This window comes from Chiloscyllium punctatum, chromosome 1, assembly GCF_047496795.1.
Source record: "Chiloscyllium punctatum isolate Juve2018m chromosome 1, sChiPun1.3, whole genome shotgun sequence".
Lineage (NCBI taxonomy): Eukaryota > Metazoa > Chordata > Chondrichthyes > Orectolobiformes > Hemiscylliidae > Chiloscyllium > Chiloscyllium punctatum.
The window spans coordinates 86371315-86392797 of record NC_092739.1 but is presented as its reverse complement, the minus strand read 5'-3'; the positions used below and the strand labels follow the sequence as shown (position 1 = coordinate 86392797).

Genomic DNA, 21483 nt, shown 5'->3' with positions numbered 1-21483 from the left:
AATTGGCAGACTCCTTTAGATGTTGTTCTGTATACATATACTGCTGTTGCCATCTTATTTATAAGTAGCAACATTTTTGATTAAAGGTCATCAGCTACTTCCTAGCATGTTGGAACTTAGTCACAACATGCATTAAAATTGTGTTCCTTAAGTTATAGCTGTAGTGAAGCTTCATCCAAAATATATCAAGGAACCCTAGACCTCTACACACAACAAACTACAATTGGGAATAAAAGCAGAAAGTACGAGCAAATTCTACTAATTCAAAAATTATATGTGGTATGCACTTGGCTAAAGAAATGACAAGATTTATTAGGAGAGTAATTTTTGCTTTTTGAGTGGGCAGTAAAGAGGTGGCATCCCCACCCCATTGTACATTCCAGGCAAAATGGACACAGGGTTTATAACAGTTAATTGATCAGCAAACACCAGTCAATCATTGCTTTCAAAAGTGAAAATTACATGTTTATTTCACTGAGTGCTTGATGTAAAAATTTGCCATTTGGTTGATTGCTGACTTGTAAAGTACTGTATAATAGTTATCAATTTTCCAGTACTGTACCACTGTTACCACTGCAGACAAAAAAATTCTGCTGTACTACTGGTTATATGCCATGTCTTAAAATAGTCGTAGATTTAAAAACAAAATGGTAAATTGAAAAGAGTGACATTAATTACAGTTGGGGTCAGGGAGGGGCATTACAGAGTCCATATTGCAAAGATTTTCCTGTTCCTACAATATTATCGCTCTCCACTACTTACTCCAAAATTGTCAAAATTACTTCATTTAAGTTAATCTTTTGAAGTGACAGTAAGGGTTGGTGAGGATAATGCAGTTAGCTGGTGAATAAAGACTTCTAAAAGACTTGGCCAAGAACTTGGCAAGTGAAATATAATGTGAATAAGTGAGGTGTATGAACTTTGATTGAAAAAAAGCAGAAAAAAACATTTTTAAAATAGTGAAAAGTTGGAAATGGTTGGCCTCCAAAGTGATTGAGTGGCATTGTGGTGATGTTACTGTATTAGCAATCCAGAATCCTGCTGGCATGAGTTCAAATCCCACTGTGGCAAATGATGAAATTTGAATTTTTAAGAACTAGCTTAGTGGTGAAAGTGTAACCATTGTTGATTGTTACAAAAACTCATCTGGTCATTAATGCCCTTGAGGGAAGGAAATCTGTATTCCCTGGCTGACATGTGCCCACAACAATGTGATTGACTCTTAACTGCCCTCCAGGCGATCAAGGACAGAAATAAATGCTAGCCTAGCCAGCGATGCCCATATCCTCTGAATAATTGTTTTAAAAATAGGTGCACCAATTAATAAGGAAGAACATTGATATATTGCTGTTTTTTGCAAGAGAATTTGAGTACATGAAGGCTGCAGTTGTTTGGATGCTTGGTAAGACCTCACCAAGTACGATGTACTGTTTTGGACTCCTAATTTAAAGATATGCCATGATTGGAATGAAATAGAGGTTCACCAGATTAATCGTTGGGATGACAGGATATTTATGAGGAGACATTGAGTAAAATTGGCTCATATTCTCCAGAGTTTTGAAGAATGACAAGTGACCTCACTGAAATTTACAAAATTCTTACAGGGCATGGCAGGATTAATGAAAATAGGATGTTTCCCTTGGCTTGTGACTCTAGAGCTAGGGGACATAATTTCAGTGACGGAAATAAAAATCGCTGGAAAGACAAAGCAGGTCTGGCAGCATCTTGGAGAGATATTAGAGGTAACATTTCTGGTTGAGTGAGCCTTCCTCAGAACATTTGTAATACTTCATACAACTCTGGTCACTCTGCTAGGAAAGGTGCAAAAAAATTTAAAAGGATGTTACTGAGACCTGGGGGCTTTCAGTTATAAGGAGAGGCTGGGACTTTTTCACTTGAATGTAGGAGGCTGAGGGGTGACTTCATAGATGTTTATAGTATCGTGAGAGGCATAGATAAGGTGAATAGCCAAGATCTTTTCCACAGATGAGATGAGTTCAAAACTAGATGGCATAGGTTTAAGGTGAGAAGGGAAAGATTTGAAAGGGACCTGAGGGGCATTTCTTTCACACAGAAGGTGGGGCACATATGGAACAAGTTGCCCAAGGTGAGTACAATTACAAAATTTAAAAGACATTTGGACAGGTATATGGATAGAAAAGGTTTAGAGGGATATAATGCGTCTGGTTTAGTTCACTTTAGGAAATCTAATTGGCATGGATGTGCTGGGCTGAATGATTCCATGACTCCAAAACTGGTTGATTTGAAAATATCCAAACATTTGGGCTGAGGCTGTTAACTGCCATTTAGGGGTTTCAATTGATGGCAGGGTGAGAGGGTCAAACAAGGACTTACTCTCTGGAACTAAAGTGTCACAACTGTCTCTAAGATCATCACCTATAGGAGAAGAAGATTTCACCCATAGAGAATAAAAGCAAGGAAGCTTTGATTAAGCTTGACAAAACACTGATCTGGACTCAACTGGAGATTAACATTTAGAATTGGAGACCATGTTCTTGGAAGGATGTGAAGGATTTAGAAATGGTGCAGAAGATTTACAAGAATGGTTCCCACAATGTAGAACTTCAATTATGTGAATAAATTGGTAAAGCTGGTGTTGTTCTCTCTAGAGAATAGGAGGTTTCCATGCTGTACATCTCTATGACTCTAAGTGTTCAAAATTGTGAAGTTTCTCAGAAGACTATTTAAATAGAAACTATTCCTATTAGCAGGTGCTTTGAAAACCTGAAGCTATTGATTTAAGATTGGCAAAGAGACTAATGATGATGTGAAGGAAATCTTTTTTACGCAGTGCATGGTTAGGACCTGGAATGCACTGTCTGAGTGTGTTGATGGCAAACTTTTTCATGGCTTCCCAAAAGGTAATTAAGCATCTGAAGAAATGTGCAGGGCTGTGGGGAAAAAGCATGGGAGCAGAACTAGTTGAGTTGCTTTTACAAATAGCCAGCATGGACATGGTGCTACAACCATTTTACAATTCATTTTTGAGAATCACAGCTCATCACTACCTGATCTAAGAGTTTGATGTTTCACAGATTCTTCTTGCATTTGTCAAATGAAGGCGATTTATAATTAGGAATTCAAAAACAAATATATAGCACCACCAAAATAAGATAGAAACATCCCTTATAAGGACTTTGGAATAGGACATCTCGTGTTAATTCACACAAACTACTTTCTACATAGGGTTTTGAACTTTAGAAACATGAGTGGTTGTCTCACACTTTCATATAAACCTACGACCATGTGACCTTAACCCCTTTATTAGATTTCTAAGATTTAATGGCAGCAAACTAAAATTTGCATATATACGTGTTAAGGGGGTTTAATATTTCAGAATATTTTAGGGTGGTATTTTCCCAAGTTTCCAGAGTTTAGTAAATGGAGAAATTTCACATTTATTGCTTCCCCTTTTGTTTCTAAAAATGTGAGTGTAAGAACACTCAGTAGTGATTAAACTCTGCAGAGAAGGCTCGAGGGCCATATGGCCTACACTTCCTCCTATTTCGTATGTTTTTATTTGCCACCTTCTGAACGAATGCACAGAATGCTTTAATTTGGAATTACAGAAAATCTTTTTAAAGACTGTAATAAATGTTGCATTACACTGCTGAATAGTTAAAAAAAAACACATACTTTTGCTGCTTTTCAGAAAAAAATGGTGATTAAAACCTTTACAGCCACCTGCCGCCTACTAGATAATCTCTTATCAGGGCAGACATTCTATTGTTTTGGGAAAATATATTTTAGTTTTTGATGAGACCAAATTAATCTTGTGTTACTCTGTATGACCTGTAGATAATCAACAAACGTTCAGTTCCCCCTTAAGTAATTTCAGGTGATCTGTCCAAAACACTCATTTATTAGTACAGTTTACCAATTAAGAGTTTTTTTTTAAATATTCTGAGACCAAAGTTAATACATTGCTCCTCTTAGAACACAGATGTGTTGATGTAGCAAACTGACACATTTCATTGCTGCTTAAAGCTGACATTCATTTGTTTTTTCATGTTGTATAAACTGGTCAAGCTCAGTCGCCATTTCATTGTCGTCCATTCCTTCCAAGTTCTTTATTTGCTCAGTTTCACTGTGTGCTGATTCATCATCGCGGTGACTTTCCACACTATGCCTGATGCCATAACCAAAATAGATTGCAAATCCTTTAAGCAGAACATAAATTATTAAATGCAGGAGGCAATATTATATACTGTTATTGATTAACAAGTTACATTGTAATATATAATTAAATGGCACAAATTTCAATAAGATTGTAATATGGTATGATTTGCCCATAGAGCACCCAAACTCATTTTACTGTATCTTGGTACATGTGACAAAAATAAATCAAATCAAATAAAAAAGTCAGAATTTTCTAATGTTTTCTTTATGAAAGACAAAAGTTCTGTAAAAATATTCTGCTGTTACATCTACAAAATAATGAATTTTGAAAGGGAAAATAACATCTGTAAATAGATTCAGGGAAGGTTGTGGTTTTGTTATGTTTAGTGAACATTCTCAAGGTTTACATGAATGAATTGTTTACTGGCAAAGTTACAAAGAAAACAAAGGAATCTATAAGACTGGGAAAAAAAATCTACTTTGGTTACACAACGTCATAACAGAACCCAGTCTTTTAAAAATTTTAGAACCTTATCTAATTTTATGTGCAATGTTTTATGACTATTGTAATAAATATGATAACCAATTATAACCAGCAGATGGCATCACAACTTGCAACTCAGAACAGCCAAGTAAGAAACTTTCTTTTATTTCAAAATTTTGTTCTTCAGCAAGCTAGTCCATGTCCTCGAGCATTGCACATGTTAAGTCAAATTATGGCTACTGTGTATTACTATTCTTTGATAACTTTTTTGAAAAAATGATTCATCTCTCTTTTCAGAATTTCTTCCGATAACATTTTTACTTCTGTCAGCCCTCTTCTGCAGCTATCTTATTGTACTTTTTTATTCCCTGCAAACATGAGATGTTGGAGTGCAGGTTCATAGCTCCTTGAAGGTGGAGTCGCAGGTAGATAGGATAGTGAAGAAGGCTCTGGATTAGTGGTGCTGGAAGAGCACAGCAGTTCAGGCAGCATCCAAGGAGCTTCAAAATTGACGTTTTGGGCAAAAGCCCTTCATCAAGAAGTGAAGAAGGCGTTTGGTATGCTTTCCTTTATTGGTCAGAGTATTGAGTATAGGAGTTGGGAGGTCATGTTGCAGTGGTACAGGACATTGGTCAGGCCACTGTTGGAATATTGCGTGCAATTCTGGTCTCCTTCCTATCGGAAAGATGTTGTGAAACTTGAAAGGGTTCAGAAAAGATTTACAAGGATGTTGCCAGGGTTGGAGGATCTGAGCAACAGGGAGAGGCTGAACAGGCTGGGGCTGTTTTCCCTGGAGTGTCAGAGGCTGAGGGGTGACCTTATAGAGGTTTACAAATTTATGAGGGGCATGGATAGGATAAATAGACAAAGTCTTTTCCCTGGGATCGGGGAGCCCAGTACTAGAGGGCATAGGTTTAGGGTGAGAGAGGAAAGATATAAAAGAGACCCTAGGGGGCAACTTTTTCACGCAGAGGATGATACGTGTATGGAATGAGCTGCCAGAGGATGTAGTGGAGGCTGGTACAATTGCAACATTTAAGAGGCATTTGGATGGATATATGAATAGGAAGGGTTTGGAGGGATATGGGCCAGGTGCTGGCAGGTGGGACTAGATTGGGTTTGGGTAAGGGTTGGCATGGATGGGTTGGACCGAAGGGTCTGTTTCCATGCTATACATCTCTATGACTCTATTACACATTTTCTTGAAACTTTTCATCTCATACTCATCATGACAATAAGTGTCAATGTACAGGAAAATGAATGCTTAAACCGTATGAGAGGAGAGTGATAACTGTTTGGCAGACAACTCTTGAGTGGTAGAGCCACTGCCGTGGAGAATGCATGAGTTAGATGATGACTGACGACTAGCTGTCAAGCTTTATTTCAATTTTAGACCAGTCAAGAAGATTCTGATTGGTCAAGGATTTGACCATGGAATGGCAAATAAACCACACAACAGCTGTAATTTATTTTGCTGGGTTAAAACAGGGTTAGAATTTCTAACCTACTGTTGTTAGAATACTGAATGGACTCACAAACTCTTAACATTCGCCTGTACCCATGTTGTTTTTGCCACTATTTACTTAACTATGCTACTTAATTATGTGATCTGCTTGCAAGACGAAACTTTTCACTGTGCCTCAGTACATGTGACAATAAATTCAATTCAATTCAATAATGACTGAACATGTACTTTCTATATTAACATACAGTAAAACCCCCATACCCGCGAGAGATATGTTCCAAACATACCGCGGAAGCCCAGAACTGTAGATAGGTAAATGGGAAATTTACCTTCCTGACAGCCCCCGCTCCCTGGTTCTGGAATGTACCCTGTAATGTGTTCGGGCTGTGGTAAACCAAAACCGCAAAAAACGATTCCGCGAATATGGGGGGGGGGGGGAAAGAGGGTAGATCGATCGCTCTATATGTACCTTATACTAAATGAAGGTGTGCCACATTGACAATCCTAAATTGGATGTCACCATAATTCTTTGCTGACGCAGGACAGCTAACCAAATATTGTTCCATCACAGAATCACATATAGAACAGCTATATGTAGCTAATCAGAATCAACAGCCCGTTTTACATTTTATACAAATTTGGCACTCATCATCTAACTGGTGCATTTTTTTCTACAACTCAGAGTCCAGACACACTGATCTTCCTCAATACTAATCCTCTGACAGTGTGGCACCTCCTCAGTACTGATCCTCTGATGGTTTGGCACTTATGCAGGATGAATCCTCAGACAGTGTTGCACTTTCTCTGTACTGACCATCTACTGGTATGGCACATACTCAATACCGACCATCTGACTGATGTGGTACTCCCTCCATATAGACCCTCACACTCCCTCCGCACTGACTCCTTAATGGAGCTGCACTCTCTCAGTATTAACACTTTCACTGTGCAGCTCTCCCTCAGCACTAACTCTTTGACAGTGTGGCATACCGCCAGTACAGACCCACAGACAGCAGCAGTATTTTTGTACTGACCCTCAAATGGTGTGGCACTCCCTGTGTATTGACCCTCTAACAGCTGCACGCCTTCAGTATTGACACTCTGGGCCTGTGACATCCATACTGATCATCTGATGGTGATCACCATCATTTGGGCTGGTGAAGTCTGGGGGAGAATGTGGCTCTCCTTGGTTCCTATTACTAGGTCATCAAGTTCCCACTAACCATTTGTATTCCAATCAACTCCTACCTCTGAGACTTTGAACAATTAACTAAATCCTTGATTTTTCTCAGCTCTCATGAATGACTAATAAAAATGTATTACAGGTACAGAGCTTTGACAAAGGGTCAGTTAGACTCGAAACGTCAGCTCTTTTATCTCCTTACAGATGCTGCCAGACGTGCTGAGATTTTCCAGCATTTTCTCTTTTGGTTAATAAAAATGTATTGTTTCAAAGTGTTCCAGTGTCTTACATAATTGGCCTTTACACACTTGTGAACCCAAATAATATGGCTCCAAATTTTATTGATGCCGGGATAACCGCTAAGTGAAATAAAACCAGGTAATGGACATCATATTATCGCTTTATGGCTGAAAAAAAATGTTTCCATCCTTTGTCTTTAGGCAGTCATTGTATTAGAATTCAAACAAGCAGGAGACTGGAAGAACACAGCAAGCCAGGCAGCTTCAGGGGGTGGAGAAGTCAATGTTTTGGGCGTAACCTTTCTTCAGGACTGGGTGGCAGAGAAAATGGGAACAGTGGAGCCTCGTGCTTATAAATTTACAATATTTTATTCAGACACACATTGTATTTAATTGGTGTGTCTCCAACCAAAACTCAACTCTTCTTTGAAACTGCTCCTAAATGTTGCACATAGTTGGCAATTAATGCTCCCATGTTGCTTATTCTTCCACCTCCTCCCTCCAGAGGGGCCAATCATTTCAGAAGAAATCAAGTTACAATGCAAAGTGTTAATTCTAAATTTATTGGGTGTTGCTTGCATTCAAATGGTGGGCAATTATAATTTACACACGAGTGTGTAAGATATTTACAAGATACTGGGGATGCTGAACATTTTTTAAACTATGTGTTTATGAGAGCAGGAGAAATGGAGCTAAATAGTATTAGCAGTGAATTTGTGGTTGACGCCATGACTGAAGATCCAGGCAGCTCCTGGCCTCTGTCCAGTACCTCACCAAATGTCCAATGCTCATGAGTGATTCTTGATGAGTGCTGAAACATTATCAGTTTGTCGCAGACACTGCAAGTGAACCTTAGTGATCTTCAGCTGACAATCCTATGCATCCAGCGACACAACAGCCACCAGGAATTTTAGAACCATGAATCCTGACATGCATCAGGAAATTTCAAACATTTTAAACAGTTTAGCAAATCATATTTCCAGCACTTACCAACAGCCATCCAAATAGAAAAACGAATCCAAGTGCCTCCATTCAATTGCATCATCAAGTAGACATTGACAAAGATGCTGATTAGAGGTAAGAATGGCAAAAGTGGCACCTAAAATATATCAACATGGTTTGTGTTAATTAGAAAGTTGTTTTTTTTAATTCATTCACAGGATGAAGGTTCGCTGGCTAGGCCATCCCTAACTACCCATCCCTAATTGCCCACAGGACAGTTAAGAATCAACCATTTGGCTGTGAATCTGGAGTCACGTTTCGGCCAGACCAGGTAAGGATGGCAGTTTCCTTCCATAAAAGATGTTAATAGCCCACAAGGGCTATTCCAACATTTGACAATGGACCTTAGCAGGACGTATACACTTAATGTAAGGTCCTAGGGAGTGTTGCTGAACAAAGAGACCTTGGAGTGCAGGTTTATAGCTCCTTGAAAGTGGAGTCACAGGTAGATAGGATAGTGAAGAAGCGTTTGGTATGCTTTCCTTTAATGGTCAGAGTATTGAGTACAGGAGCTGGGAGGTCATGTTGCAGAAGACTGGAGGTTGGCAAATGTGGTGCCACTGTCTAAGAAGGGTGGTAAAGACAAGCCAGGGAATTATAGGCCAGTGAGCCTGACCTCAGTGGTGGGCAAGTTGTTGGAGGGAATCCTGAGGGACAGGATGTACATGTATTTAGAAAGGAAAGGACTGATTAGGGATAGTCAACATGGCTTTGTGCGTGGGAAATCATATCTCACAAACTTGATTGAGTTTTTTGAAGAAGTAACAAAGAAGATTGATGAGGGCAGAGCAGTAGATGTGATCTATATGGACTTCAGGAAGGCGTTCGACAAGGTTCCCCATGGGAGACTGATTAGCAAGGTTAGATCTCATGGAATACAGGGAGAACTAGCTATTTGGATACAGAACTGGCTCAAAGGTAGAAGACAGAGGGTGGTGGTGGAGGGTTGTTTTTCAGACTGGAGGAGAACTAGAGGGCATAGGTTTAGGGTGAGAGGGGAAACATATAAAAGAGACCTAAGGTGCAACTTTTTCACACAGAGGGTGGTACGTGTATGGAATGAGCTGCCAGAGGATATGGTGGAGGCTGGTATAATTGCAACATTTAAGAGGCATTTGGATGGGTTTATGAATAGGAAGGATTTGGAGGGATATTCTGTTTCCATGCTGTACATCTCTATGACTCTATTAGCCTACCATTTTTCAATTTTTTAAAATGAGTTCAAATTCCACCACTGGAATTCAAATCTGGGTCCCCAGAACATTATTTGGATCTCTGGATTAACACTCCAGCGATAAAGCAACTAGGCCATTGCCTCCCCCAAGTATGTATTGAGTGTAGAAATCCTATAGATTGCATATTTCATGAATGGCAATTCACAGAAAAGTCTGCAGTAATGTTTTTATAATTGTGTAAATTAGACAATAATAGTCACATTTTCATTCCTGAGACAGATGGAATTGGAAAATTTCCCTGCTCATTGCAACTGTCTCTGATAAAGTGTCCCGCTAACCCAATTTTAATTCTGGGGTGCTGTATGCAGGTTGGAATTTGTCCCACTGCTCCAAATGTGGACTTAAGGTGGCTGCAGACGCTGCTGAATGCCAGAGCATGTTGTTAAAAGAACTGCCTCAGTTTTCTGGGTTTCTTCCCAGTATTTTAGTTAAATATTTCATGCTCTGTGCTGCATAACACTTTACTGTCCCTGCCACCCATTATCCATGCTAACTCATGGCCACTGAATAACATTTCGGTCAGTCCTGATAGTGATTTGGAATAGGGTTTGGGATGTAGAGGAGTGGAAGAGGATTCCAAGAGAGAACTGACTGTGGGGCTCAGGAGAATGGACGAGTGGCTTGGTATTGTGGGATGGTGGAAGTGTTAGCTGGACAGAGCACCTACAAAATTTCAATTTCCCTATTATTGTGTTATGTCACATGGGTTAGTCTGACTTTAAGATAAATGCTTATGATACCATTACTGTATCATAACATATAACCTAAGGAAATGGTCTCAAACTGGACCTTATCCTGAGATCATTTGAAGTGTGACACACTGCTGTAAGCATGCTCCTCTTTTGTAACATATTAACTTAATATTAGCTCAGACACATATGGGCCTAAGGAATGTAATGATTGTACACAAAAATTAGTTGAAAAAATATTGGATTCTTTGATGCTATAATATCAATGCCTAGTTTCTTATGTTACAGAAAGCAACATAAGAATCAAGTTAAAAATTCCCAGTTGGAGGCAAACTCATGGCACTCAGAGAGTGATCTCAAGGAAAGTGATCCTTCATTATCCATAAAAAGGAGCATCAGCTGATCCTGCAAGTTCATTCATTGAGTACAACACTAGACACTAACGTTAATATTCAGAAAGTGTGTAAAAAAATCATGATATTGTTATTTCTACAATACTGCAAACAGCCCCATTGTCACTGTAATCATCAATGTATACTGCTCATGAGGAGTACCAGTCTAAAATAACAATAATGTGCACACGAATGAAATGAAATCAATGTGATGTAAATTACTTACAAGTAAAATTTATATTTGAAAATATCCATGCTACCTTTGCAATTTCAATAAGTCTTATGTTAGTGGCAATAGAGTTGGACAGGAAAGCTGCGGCTGCAATGAAGAGCCTTTCTGCTTAATAGGGAAACTCCATTACATCCCATCTGTCCCTGCTGCATTGTTGGCTGGTAGTACAATTGAGAATAGAAGAGAATCACCCACAGTGTCATCAAACATATCTCCTGCGCATGCTGCTGGTACTTTAAATTTTAATTAGAATTGTGTGGGAACCAGTAAGATAGGATGACACTTCCGGTTCTGCTATCAGGAACAGTGTGCCACTAACAAAATTCCACTTACCTTCTCTATCAAACACTTCCACAGTCATCAAGCCCCTATCTGGTCATCCCTCAACAATCTCTCTTGTACATTAGAGTCCTAGCCTGTTAAATTTTTTTTCCTGAAAGATGTAACCTCTCAGTTCTGATATCATCCATTTACATATGTTTGGCACCTGTTCCAGTGTTTCTGTTTCCTTTTTATAATTATGTACTGAAACCAGAAATGAGCAGTCTGATGTAACCAAAACTCAGATCAAATATCCTAAATATTGTTGTGTTTTTATGACAATTTCCAAGTTGTACAGTTATACAGTCACAGAGATATACAGAACGGAAACAGACCCTTCAATCCAACCCGTCCATGCTGACCAAATATCCTAAATAAATCTAGTCTCATTTGCCAGCATTTGGCCCATATCTCTCTAAACCCTGCCTGTTCATACACCCATCCAGATGTGTTTTAAATTATATTAGATTAGATTAGATTATTTACAGTGTGGAAACAGGCCCTTCGGCCCAACAAGTCCACACCGCACCCGCCGAAGCGTAACCCACCCATACCCCTACATCTATATCTACCCCTTACCTAACATTATGGGCAATTTAGCATGGCCAATTCACCTGACCTGCACATCTTTGGAGTGTGGGAGGAAACCGGAGCACCCGGAGGAAACCCACGCAGGCACGGGGAGAATGTGCAAACTCCACACAGTCAGTCGCCTGAGGCGGGAATTGAACCCGGGTCTCCGGCGCTGCGAGGCAGCAGTGCTAACCACTGTGCCACCGTGCCGCCCACAAATATTGTAAGTGTACAAGCCTCTGCCACTTCCTCCTGCAGCTCATTCTATAGACTGCATGAAAAGGTTGCTCTTTAGGTTTCTTTTAAATCTTTCCCCTCTCAACTTAAACCTATGCCCTCTAGTTTTGGACTCCCTCATTCCAGGGAAAAGGCCTTGTCTATTTACCCCATCCTTGCCTCTCATGATTTTATAATCTTTTATACGGTCACCCCTCAGCCTCTGACCTTCGAAGGAAAATAGCTCCAGTGTATTCAGCCTCTCCCTATAACTCAAACCCTCCAACCTGCCCACATCCTTGTAAATCGTTTTTGCACCCTTTCAAGTTTCACAACATCCTTTCTATAGCAGGGAGACCAGAATTGCACGCAGTATTCCTTTTTTTAATTTCCAGTCCTTAGAAACTGAATTCAAATTCAAAGCACTGAAGTTGAATTTGAATACCCGATCTTTGGCTAGTGGCCTAGTAACATAACCTCTGTGTACTGTGTATTCAATATCTACTATATAGCATGCAGAAAATCAGGTAACTTCGGATTGAATTCAGCAACAGAAACTCTAGAATGGAAACGTTGATCAGTTACCATGAATGTTACTTTAAGTTGACTCTGAGGTTGTTTGTAGATGATGAAAACAGAGACACCAAGCATGACCAGGAGTACAGCAAGAATCCCTATGCTCCAGGGCACCATAGAGAGAATGGCTTCATTGGCATAAGTAATCAGCACACTTAATGCACAAATGATAACAGCTGTAAAAGAAAGATGTCAATTAGAACAGGCATTTAAAATAATGTATTACATTCAAGGACAAGTATTGCATTTAAAATAATGTATTACATTCAAGGACAAGTATTTAAATGGTAAATTTTGAATCAATGGTGACTATCATCGCCCAGCAATGGTACATAAGGAAGTTGTGGGTATGCTGCCTGTGACTTTTTGATATGTATTTTAGTGGGCCAGGCTTTCTCTGCCAGTACACTTCTCACCTTACGTTGTATTAAATATCTAACCTTTTTTTTCCTTTTAGAAACAGACAATACTGGAAATATATAGAAGTCAATATGAACATGAAGGGGAAGGATAAAGTAAAATTTTAGATATTACCTTTGCTTCACATTTCTGGCATCAGCAGGTTAGTGAACAAAATCAAAGTGCAATAGATTGGAAGTAATCCACTAGCATGGATTGAGGGTTGGTTAACAGGTAGAAAGCAGACAGTAGGCATAAATGGGTCATTCAACTAGGAGAAAGTGAGGACTGGAGATGCTGGAGATCAGAGCTGAAAAATGTGTTGCTGGAAAAGCGCAGCAGGTCAGGCAGCATCAAAGGAGCAGGAGAATCGAATTTTCGGGCATAAGCCCTTCTTCAGGAATTCCTGAAGAAGGGCTTATACCCGAAACGTCGATTCTCCTGCTCCTTTGATGCTGCCTGACCTGCTGCGCTTTTCCAGCAACACATTTTTCAGCATAAATGGGTCATTCTCATGTTGGCAAGCTGTGACCAATGCGGAGCTTCAAGGATTAGTGCTTAGATCCCCGATGTTCACAATACATATCAATGACTTGGATGTGGAAAGAAATTGAAATATTCCCAAGTTTGTGGATGACATGAAACTTGTGGGAATATAAGTTGTAAATCGGCTTTAAGGGGAATCAGACTGGTTGAATAAGAGGGCAAGAGTACGGCAAATGGAATATGATAAGTGAGGGTACTCACTTTGATAAAAGGAACAATTTCAGAATAAATTGTTGTTACTCTAGGGTTCAGTGATTCTATAGAGTGAACACTTGGTAAATGAGTATGGAAGTGCAAAAGGTTCAAATGAATTGTATGAGGGTCCATGGGAAAGGTGTGGGGAAGGGAATGGGTTAGCAGTGAGGTGTGTGGGGTGAGGGCTACAAATTTTTTTAAAAAATTATTGCTTTTATTCCAACTAGGGCTTTTAAACAGCCCATTCCTGCAGCAATGGGTGTGAAAATCATGACCACTTTCTCAAAAATTGGCCTTAACAAATTTTTAGTCCAAATTTTCCATGCTTTGCTATCAAATTTATCAGCCCTGCTATTAAAGGCACCATTTTTTGGAACTGACATGGTTTGGATGCAGCAGTGGCTTCACTTTTCCTCTTCTTTTTATTAAACTAGCACATAAACAACTGGAACAGAAGTCTTTGCTATCCTGAATGGCCCTCACCTCATAATTCTTAAGTCAGTTAGGCTACTGGTGTTCATGAGTATTAAAATAAACCAACTGTCGTCTCGACGACACCATTACACTTAACTCACAGTGTCATTTCATTCCACAATAGTTTTCCTTCCACCAGTGTCATCTACCTTCCTTATGTAATGTCATCCAATAAATTGCCAGGCAAAACTGTTTTGCACTATATCAGCCAACTGGCATTATTTGAGAATTCCTTTCTCCTTTTCCTTGGTCCAACTGCTGCTTTTGCTGTGATTGTTTGTGGTGTTGAAGTAATTGATGTTATTCCAGCTGGCAACAGAAAGCTTATTATCTTGCTCTTTCTTTCCCCATCAATACTGGTTCAGCATCTTGGTTCAATCAGGCCTTCATTACCATAAGCAAGAAATTTGGATCATTTGTACTCATTTCTTGGCACTGTGTCCTTTGAGTTCCAAAGTTACATCATGGTGAAAATCTGAACACAGGGCTTCAGAACAAGAGTAGGCAATTTATCCCTTTTCTCTTTGGCTTCATTATTTTGAGATTTGGAGCATATGCATTGATGACTGTGGTGTACTGTTTAAGTAAGCCAAAGGGTCTTGAGACATCTGTTCATCCAGAGGGATGAAGGACTTGGGATGGGAGGAGAGGTGGTGGTGGTGAGATCTAGATCAATTAGATCATGGAAGAACAATCTCCTTGGAGTTGGCATTCTTCCTCAGATTTACCCATTCAGAAGATTTGTTCTTAGCTGACCTTCTCCTGCTTGCCATGACTCATTTAGGGCAGTGGTGTCAATGTCATAGTGTCAGAGTTCCCAAGCTATCATTGTAGTACAACATTCATGTCTGTTGCTATTGCGTTTATCCATGGGGGCCCTTCTATACCAAGCCCCAAACTTAATATTGAGCAACTGGAAGATGCCTGTGCTACGTCTTTTTTTAAATGGTTATTGAACTGTGAAAGATACATCTCTCCAACACAGTCCATCAGAGTCACTGCATTCTGTCTTCAGAACAAGGTCACACAAAATACACTGGAACAGTGGAGAACTGGCATAATATCCCCTGAGCTTGAAGGTGTTTCAAATCATGGGACATTACAAAAAAGGCATTTTGAATTGCTTAGAGCATTCAGGATGAATTGCTTGGAGGGGAACTTGCAGGTGGTGATGTTCCCATGTGTCTACTGCCCCTGTCCTTCTAGATGGTAGTGCTCGTGGGTTTGGAAGGTGGCATTGTGGGAACGTTGGTGAATTTCTGCAGTGCATCTTGTACATAGTACATACTGCTGTTATTGTGTACTAGCCGTGGAACAGTGAAAGTTGAAGGTTGTGGCTGGGGTACCAATCAAGTGGAGACTTCCATCACACTCCTAACTTGTGTCTTGTAGATAGTAGAGAGTAGAGAAACACTGGTGAACCAGGAGATGAATTACTCGCTGCAGGTTTCCTAGTCGTGACCTGGTCTTGTAGTGACAGTACTTCTACAGCCAGTCCAGTTCAGTTTCTGGTCAACGGTAACCCTGTGTTATGGCATGTTGATGCTGGGGAATTCAGCGTTGTAATGCCATAGAGTCAGAGAGTCCGAAAGCATGGAGACAAGCCCTTTGGCCCAAACGGGTCCATACCGATCAAAATGTCCATTCAGGCTAACCGTATTTCCTACACTTGGCTAAACATTTCCTATCCGTGTATTTATCCAAATGCTGTTAAATATTGTTAATGTACCCGCCTCAACCACTTCCACTGGCAGCTCACTCCACATTCGTACCACTCTCTGTGTAAAAAAGTTGCCCCTCAGATTCCCTTTTATTTTTTCCTTTCTAACCTAAAACTGATGGCTTCCAGTACTGGATTCTCCAACCCTGGAAAAAAATACCTAGTGCATTCACCCTATCCATGCCTCTCATAACCTGGTGTTGTGTGATTTTTAAGGTTATAGTCCAACAGGTTTAATTGGAAGCACACTAGCTTTCGGAGCATCAGGTGAAGGAGCGTCGCTCCGAAAGCTAGTGTGCTTCCAATTAATCCTGTTGGACTATAACCTGGTGTTGTGTGATTTTTAACTTTGTACACCCCAGTCCAACACCGGCATCTCCAAATCATGTCTCATAACCTTATACACTTCAAAAAGATCCTCCCTCAGCCTCCTATGCTGTAAAGAAAAATGGGCAAAAGTGAGGACTGCAAATGGGGTGGGGGGTGGCTGGGGAGAAGGTAGCAAAGAATACCCCCATTCACCTATTTTATTCTTTACTACCTTCTCTCTTCCCCCACCCCCCATTTATCTCTCCAAGCTGGAGGCTTCCTGCCTCTATTCCTGATGAAGGGCTTTTGCCCGAAACATCGATTTTCCTGTTCCTTGGATGCTGCCTGATCTGGTGTGCTTTTCCAACACCACTCTAATCTAAACTCTAAAGAAAAATGTCCTAGTTTGCCCAACCTCTCCATATAACTCAGACCTTTGAGTCCTGGCAATATTCTTGTAAATTTCTTCTGCACTCTTTCCAGTTTAATAACATCCATCCTATAGCAAGGTGACCAAAACTGAACACAATACTCCAAGTACAGCCTCACTAACACTCTGTACAACTGCAACATAACGTCCCAACCTCTATGCCCTGAGTGATGAAGGCCAGTGTGCCAAAAGCCTTCTTCACTGCCATGTCTACCTGTGACTCCATTTTTAGAGATCTGTGCACCTGAACTCCAAGGTTCCTCTATTCCATTACAATCCTTAAGTCCCTACCATTCTCCATGAAACATCTACCTTGATTTGACTTTCTAAATGCAAAACCTTACACTTATCTATGTTAAACTCCATTCGCCATTTCTTGGCCCACTTCCCCAGCTGATCAAGGTTCTACTGCAATTTCTGATAATCTTCCTCATTGTCCATGATACCTCCTATTTTAGTGTTATCAACAAACTTAATAATCATACCTTATACATTCTCATCCAAATCATTGATATAGATAACAAACAGCAATGGGTCCAGCACCAACCCATGAGGCACTTCACCAGTCTCAGGCCTCCAGTCTGACAAGCATCCTTCCACTATTAACTTCCTACCATCAACACAATCGTGTATCCAATTAGTCAGCTCCCCCTCGATTCCATGTGATCTAACCTTCCAGAGCAGCCTACCACATTGAACTAATGAAGGCTAGATTCTCTATTGTTGGAGGTTTGTTATTGCCTTGTCCTTGGGTAGCATATATATTATTTAAAATTGCCATTTATCCACCCAAGCCCAAATGCCTGTACATGGACAAAGGATACATCATTCTTAAAAACTGCCAGCTGGCCAGCCCTAGCTGCAGTAGCTTCAGACATGAGATAGACAGTCGCTGCCTCCAGGATATTCAAGATAACACTTTATGTGTTTTCACTATTGGATTTTCCAGTGTCCTTGCTATGGCTTCTTAACCAGGCTGTATTTCTATGGCCCATGATAAGTTGGTGCAGTCAAGGCCTGAAGTTATTCCTCTGCTGTAAGTCAGCAGCCTTTCACTATTCAGATGTATTAATGTTGTGTGTGAATATTTTGTTGGATAAAGATGCTGATAGAGAAATTTATGTTGAGTTTTTATTGTATAATACTGGCTATCAGATGATCTAGTTCCTCCACTGCATGTAATGGTGAATCCAAAGTGGTAAAACGGTAGATTTCCTATGGATAGCTGTATGAAGTAAAGGATATATTTCCCCAGCCTTCTGTTACCTTTGGTGTCCTCTAACTTCTAGGTGGCTATGGGGATATTATAGAGGATGCAGCAGGGCAACCTCAAAGCTGAGACAACTATTTCAGCTAGCATGGGAAGGCCTCTCTCAAGCAATTTGGTCACTGGAACTACTGGCTCGACATACCAATGATTAGCTCCAGTGATGTCCTTTGGAGTTGCATGGCTCTCATTATACAGAGCACAAGAGAGACAAGGAAGCATGGATGGCATCAGACTTGCAAACAGGAGTGGCCTTTGCTCCTCAGCAGCTACCCTCTGGTTGATCTTAGACGTAAGAAGACAGCATCAATGGCAAACAGGCTCAGAAGGAATGTACTATCCTGCTGCCAGAGTGGTGGAAACTTACGTACATTAGCATTTGTGAAATTATTGCACTAAACTGCATTTTAAGTGAGTGACAGTTTTGCAGTTTCTTTACTTCTCCCTGTTGAAACAATGAGACACAAGGACACAATCAATCAAAAGCATAGCAGCTTTCTATCAGGAGTTCTACCAACCTGGCACAGCCAAATGCTCTCTCATCACGATTTATCTAGTAGAAAGCAAGAGCTACATAATTGCCTCTTCTGGCACAGATTATTTCCCAGGTGTTTTAATGAATGGGATACTGGAAAATGTTGTGTACGTCACCCATTTTCACCTGAAAAAGATCTGGACATGTTCAATGCCGATATCACTTTTCAGGTCAATGGCAGCGCTGCCTTCTCCCTGTCACAAGGCTTCAGATATTTTCTCCTCCTCATTCAGATCTTGCTAGTGACCTGTCATCACCTGACATCCCACTCTTACCTATGGACCCAGAAGGAATTCCCACAGGGTTTGAGCAGGAGGCTTGATACTCAGCTACAGATGAAACCTGGAAGTTACAAACTCTTGGATCTTACATTCCAAGAAGATAAAAGCTTAGCAGTCTTCCTTAATGCCTATCCACCTCAACTCCTATTGGTAGATAAAACACTTAAATTTTCAACATTAAAATCAATTTTCAATGTCTTTATACATCCCTTTAACTTGTCTTGATGCCTTGAAATACATTCAGTTTCATTGGTGTGCTTTACCTGGCTTCACAGTTTATAGTTAGTGGGCTTCATAATCTAAAAGGAGACAGTGAGGTCTGCAGATGCTGGAGATCAGAGTTGAGAGTGTGTTGCTGGAAAAGCATAGCAGGTCAGACAGCATCCGAGGAACAGGAAAATCAACGTTTTGGGCCGGATGAAGGGCTCTGGCCCGAAACATTGATTTTCCTCCTCTTTGGATGCTGCCTGACCTGCTGTCCTTTTCCAGCAATGCTCTCAACACTTCATAATCTGAAACACATGCCCCAACCCCACGCATCTTGTCAAAATGGTCCATAGTGCTATACGACATAGTCACATTGGCACCATTATTGTTAATATTTGTTGTTTTTTTTTTGTTTTAATTTAATGGGAAATAAAGTTTTGAAATTACTATGCTCAGTAATGATGGCTAATTGACTGCTAAATACAAAGACAGGCACGCCAAGGTTGTGTCAGTAACTTTAGATATTTAATAACTATTTAATAGGAATATAGAATTAAACATGTGGTCCTAACTTCAAAGTTCATATCCCAAAATAACAGAAGACTTGGTCATCTACCTCCATGTATCCGATATATTATTTACTAATAGCACTCTACAATAGAATAGTTAACAATGAAGCCTTTAATTTGTTGATGACGTGTTTGTGTTGTCCAATATACTTTGCAGTTCAGTTGAGATGGGACAGGAGATTGAAAAGAGTTGATAGCAACCTTACTTTAGAGGATAAGCATGGTTCCAGGGATACATTCTCCCATTTCATTTAGAAATCCAAAATAGGCAGCCCAAATTAATCTGGGAAGCTGACAGTCACTTCCATGTTCTCATATTCACTGCAAACTACACAATGATTACTGCAAATAATGCAGTTTGGTGGTTCATACTTTCTGTAAATATATAATCAAGGACTCCAAGCACAAAAAAGAATGTAGTATTACAGATCTTGGGAATTATATAGCTCTTCTCAACAGAGGTGCAGCAGTAATCCTTTTGATGGTACAAGTGTTTCAAAACATTTTTTCTGAAATCTAAAAAGGGCATTGCATGGATGTAGCATTTGGGGCTGTAAAAACTTGATGCAAATCACTAATATGGGAAACATGTTTAGAATGGAGAAGCAATACTGACTGCCAACTCAATGAAAAGTAGGATCATTCCTGGCTTATAAATTCTCTCAGAAGGATTCTCTTGAAGGATTCTCTTGTCTAATGCATGTCTTTAGTGACTGGATACTTAAAGATGAATATATACTGCACCTTGATTTGAAAAATGAATTTGTTCATTTAATCAGCTCCAATACTCAGTAACCATCTTGCATAATGTTTCAGTGAAGTATTTCTTTTCAGTGTAAAGCTTTCCTGTTCACACAACTAAGTATTGAAGACCATTCAGTTCATGTTTCCCACCTATGTCAATACCTAACTGCCTTTCAGTTACCAAGCAAATATTAATCATTGTGTAAAGAAGTACTCTCAGTACTGAATTTGCCTTTTAAAAGTGTGTATCTAGAGCTCCTTGTCCTGCAGGGCTGACTTAATATGAGAAACAACCATCCATCTTAACCTTTTCTAATCCATTTAGCAACATCCATCTCCAGAATAATGCCCTGTCTCTTCAGTATTTCTTCAAGGCCAATGAATCCAAAAGGTATATCGTTCCCTCATGACGAGTGCTCTGATGTTAAAAAACACAGCCTTATGGTTCCTCTCTGTTTCCCTTGTGACTTGTCAACCAGAATTGAACAGAGTTCAATGAATAGAGTACTCAAAGTAAGAAGCATGATGGTTTTAGACTTCTAGATTCTGATTTTAAGATAGCTCCAACATTGGTGCCCAAAATGTGTGGCTTTAAGCACACAACTAATTTAAAGCACATTGAGCTGACTATGAAATGGAATAGATTAAAATAATTAATATAAGATCCCAACAGAACCTTGGCCTTCTTGTTGGCAGTGAGCCTAATGAGGCAAAATATTAAAGGTTAAGTTTTAAAGCAAAGTGGTCACTTACACTTAAATGGCTGAAAATTGTGGAAAACATAATTTCAGTCTATAGAATTTGATTCCAAATGTTTGCTAGATTTTGGCCAGATTGTAACCAGGATAGAGAGGAACAAAATTATTGACAGAAGGCATGAATTTTCATAGAAAGAATAAATGAGTGACACAAGTTTTCCATGAATTAATATTGTAATAGTGAAGGAGGAAATTTTTAACAAAATGTTAATAGGCTTCACATTATTTATTCCTTACTAATTCCAAAAGACTATAAATTATAGGAGCATAATTAGGACATTTAGCCCATCAAGTTTCTCACC

The 21483-nt window shown here is 39.8% G+C and overlaps 1 protein-coding gene across 5 annotated transcripts in view; it reads right to left on the bottom strand.

Moving 5' to 3' along the window:
* Positions 1-292: 292 nt before the first annotated feature.
* slc7a2 (solute carrier family 7 member 2) overlaps positions 293-21483 on the bottom strand; it is a 165066-nt gene continuing 143875 nt past the window's right edge. For all 5 annotated transcript variants that reach the window (XM_072570189.1, XM_072570209.1, XM_072570172.1 and 2 more), the window contains exons 10-12: positions 12757-12923; positions 8502-8610; positions 293-4181 (exon numbers count right to left, since the gene is read on the bottom strand). In XM_072570189.1, the coding sequence (XP_072426290.1) occupies positions 4003-4181; positions 8502-8610; positions 12757-12923 (455 nt within the window). In that variant the 3' untranslated portion in view covers positions 293-4002. The remainder of the gene's footprint in view (positions 4182-8501; positions 8611-12756; positions 12924-21483) is intronic.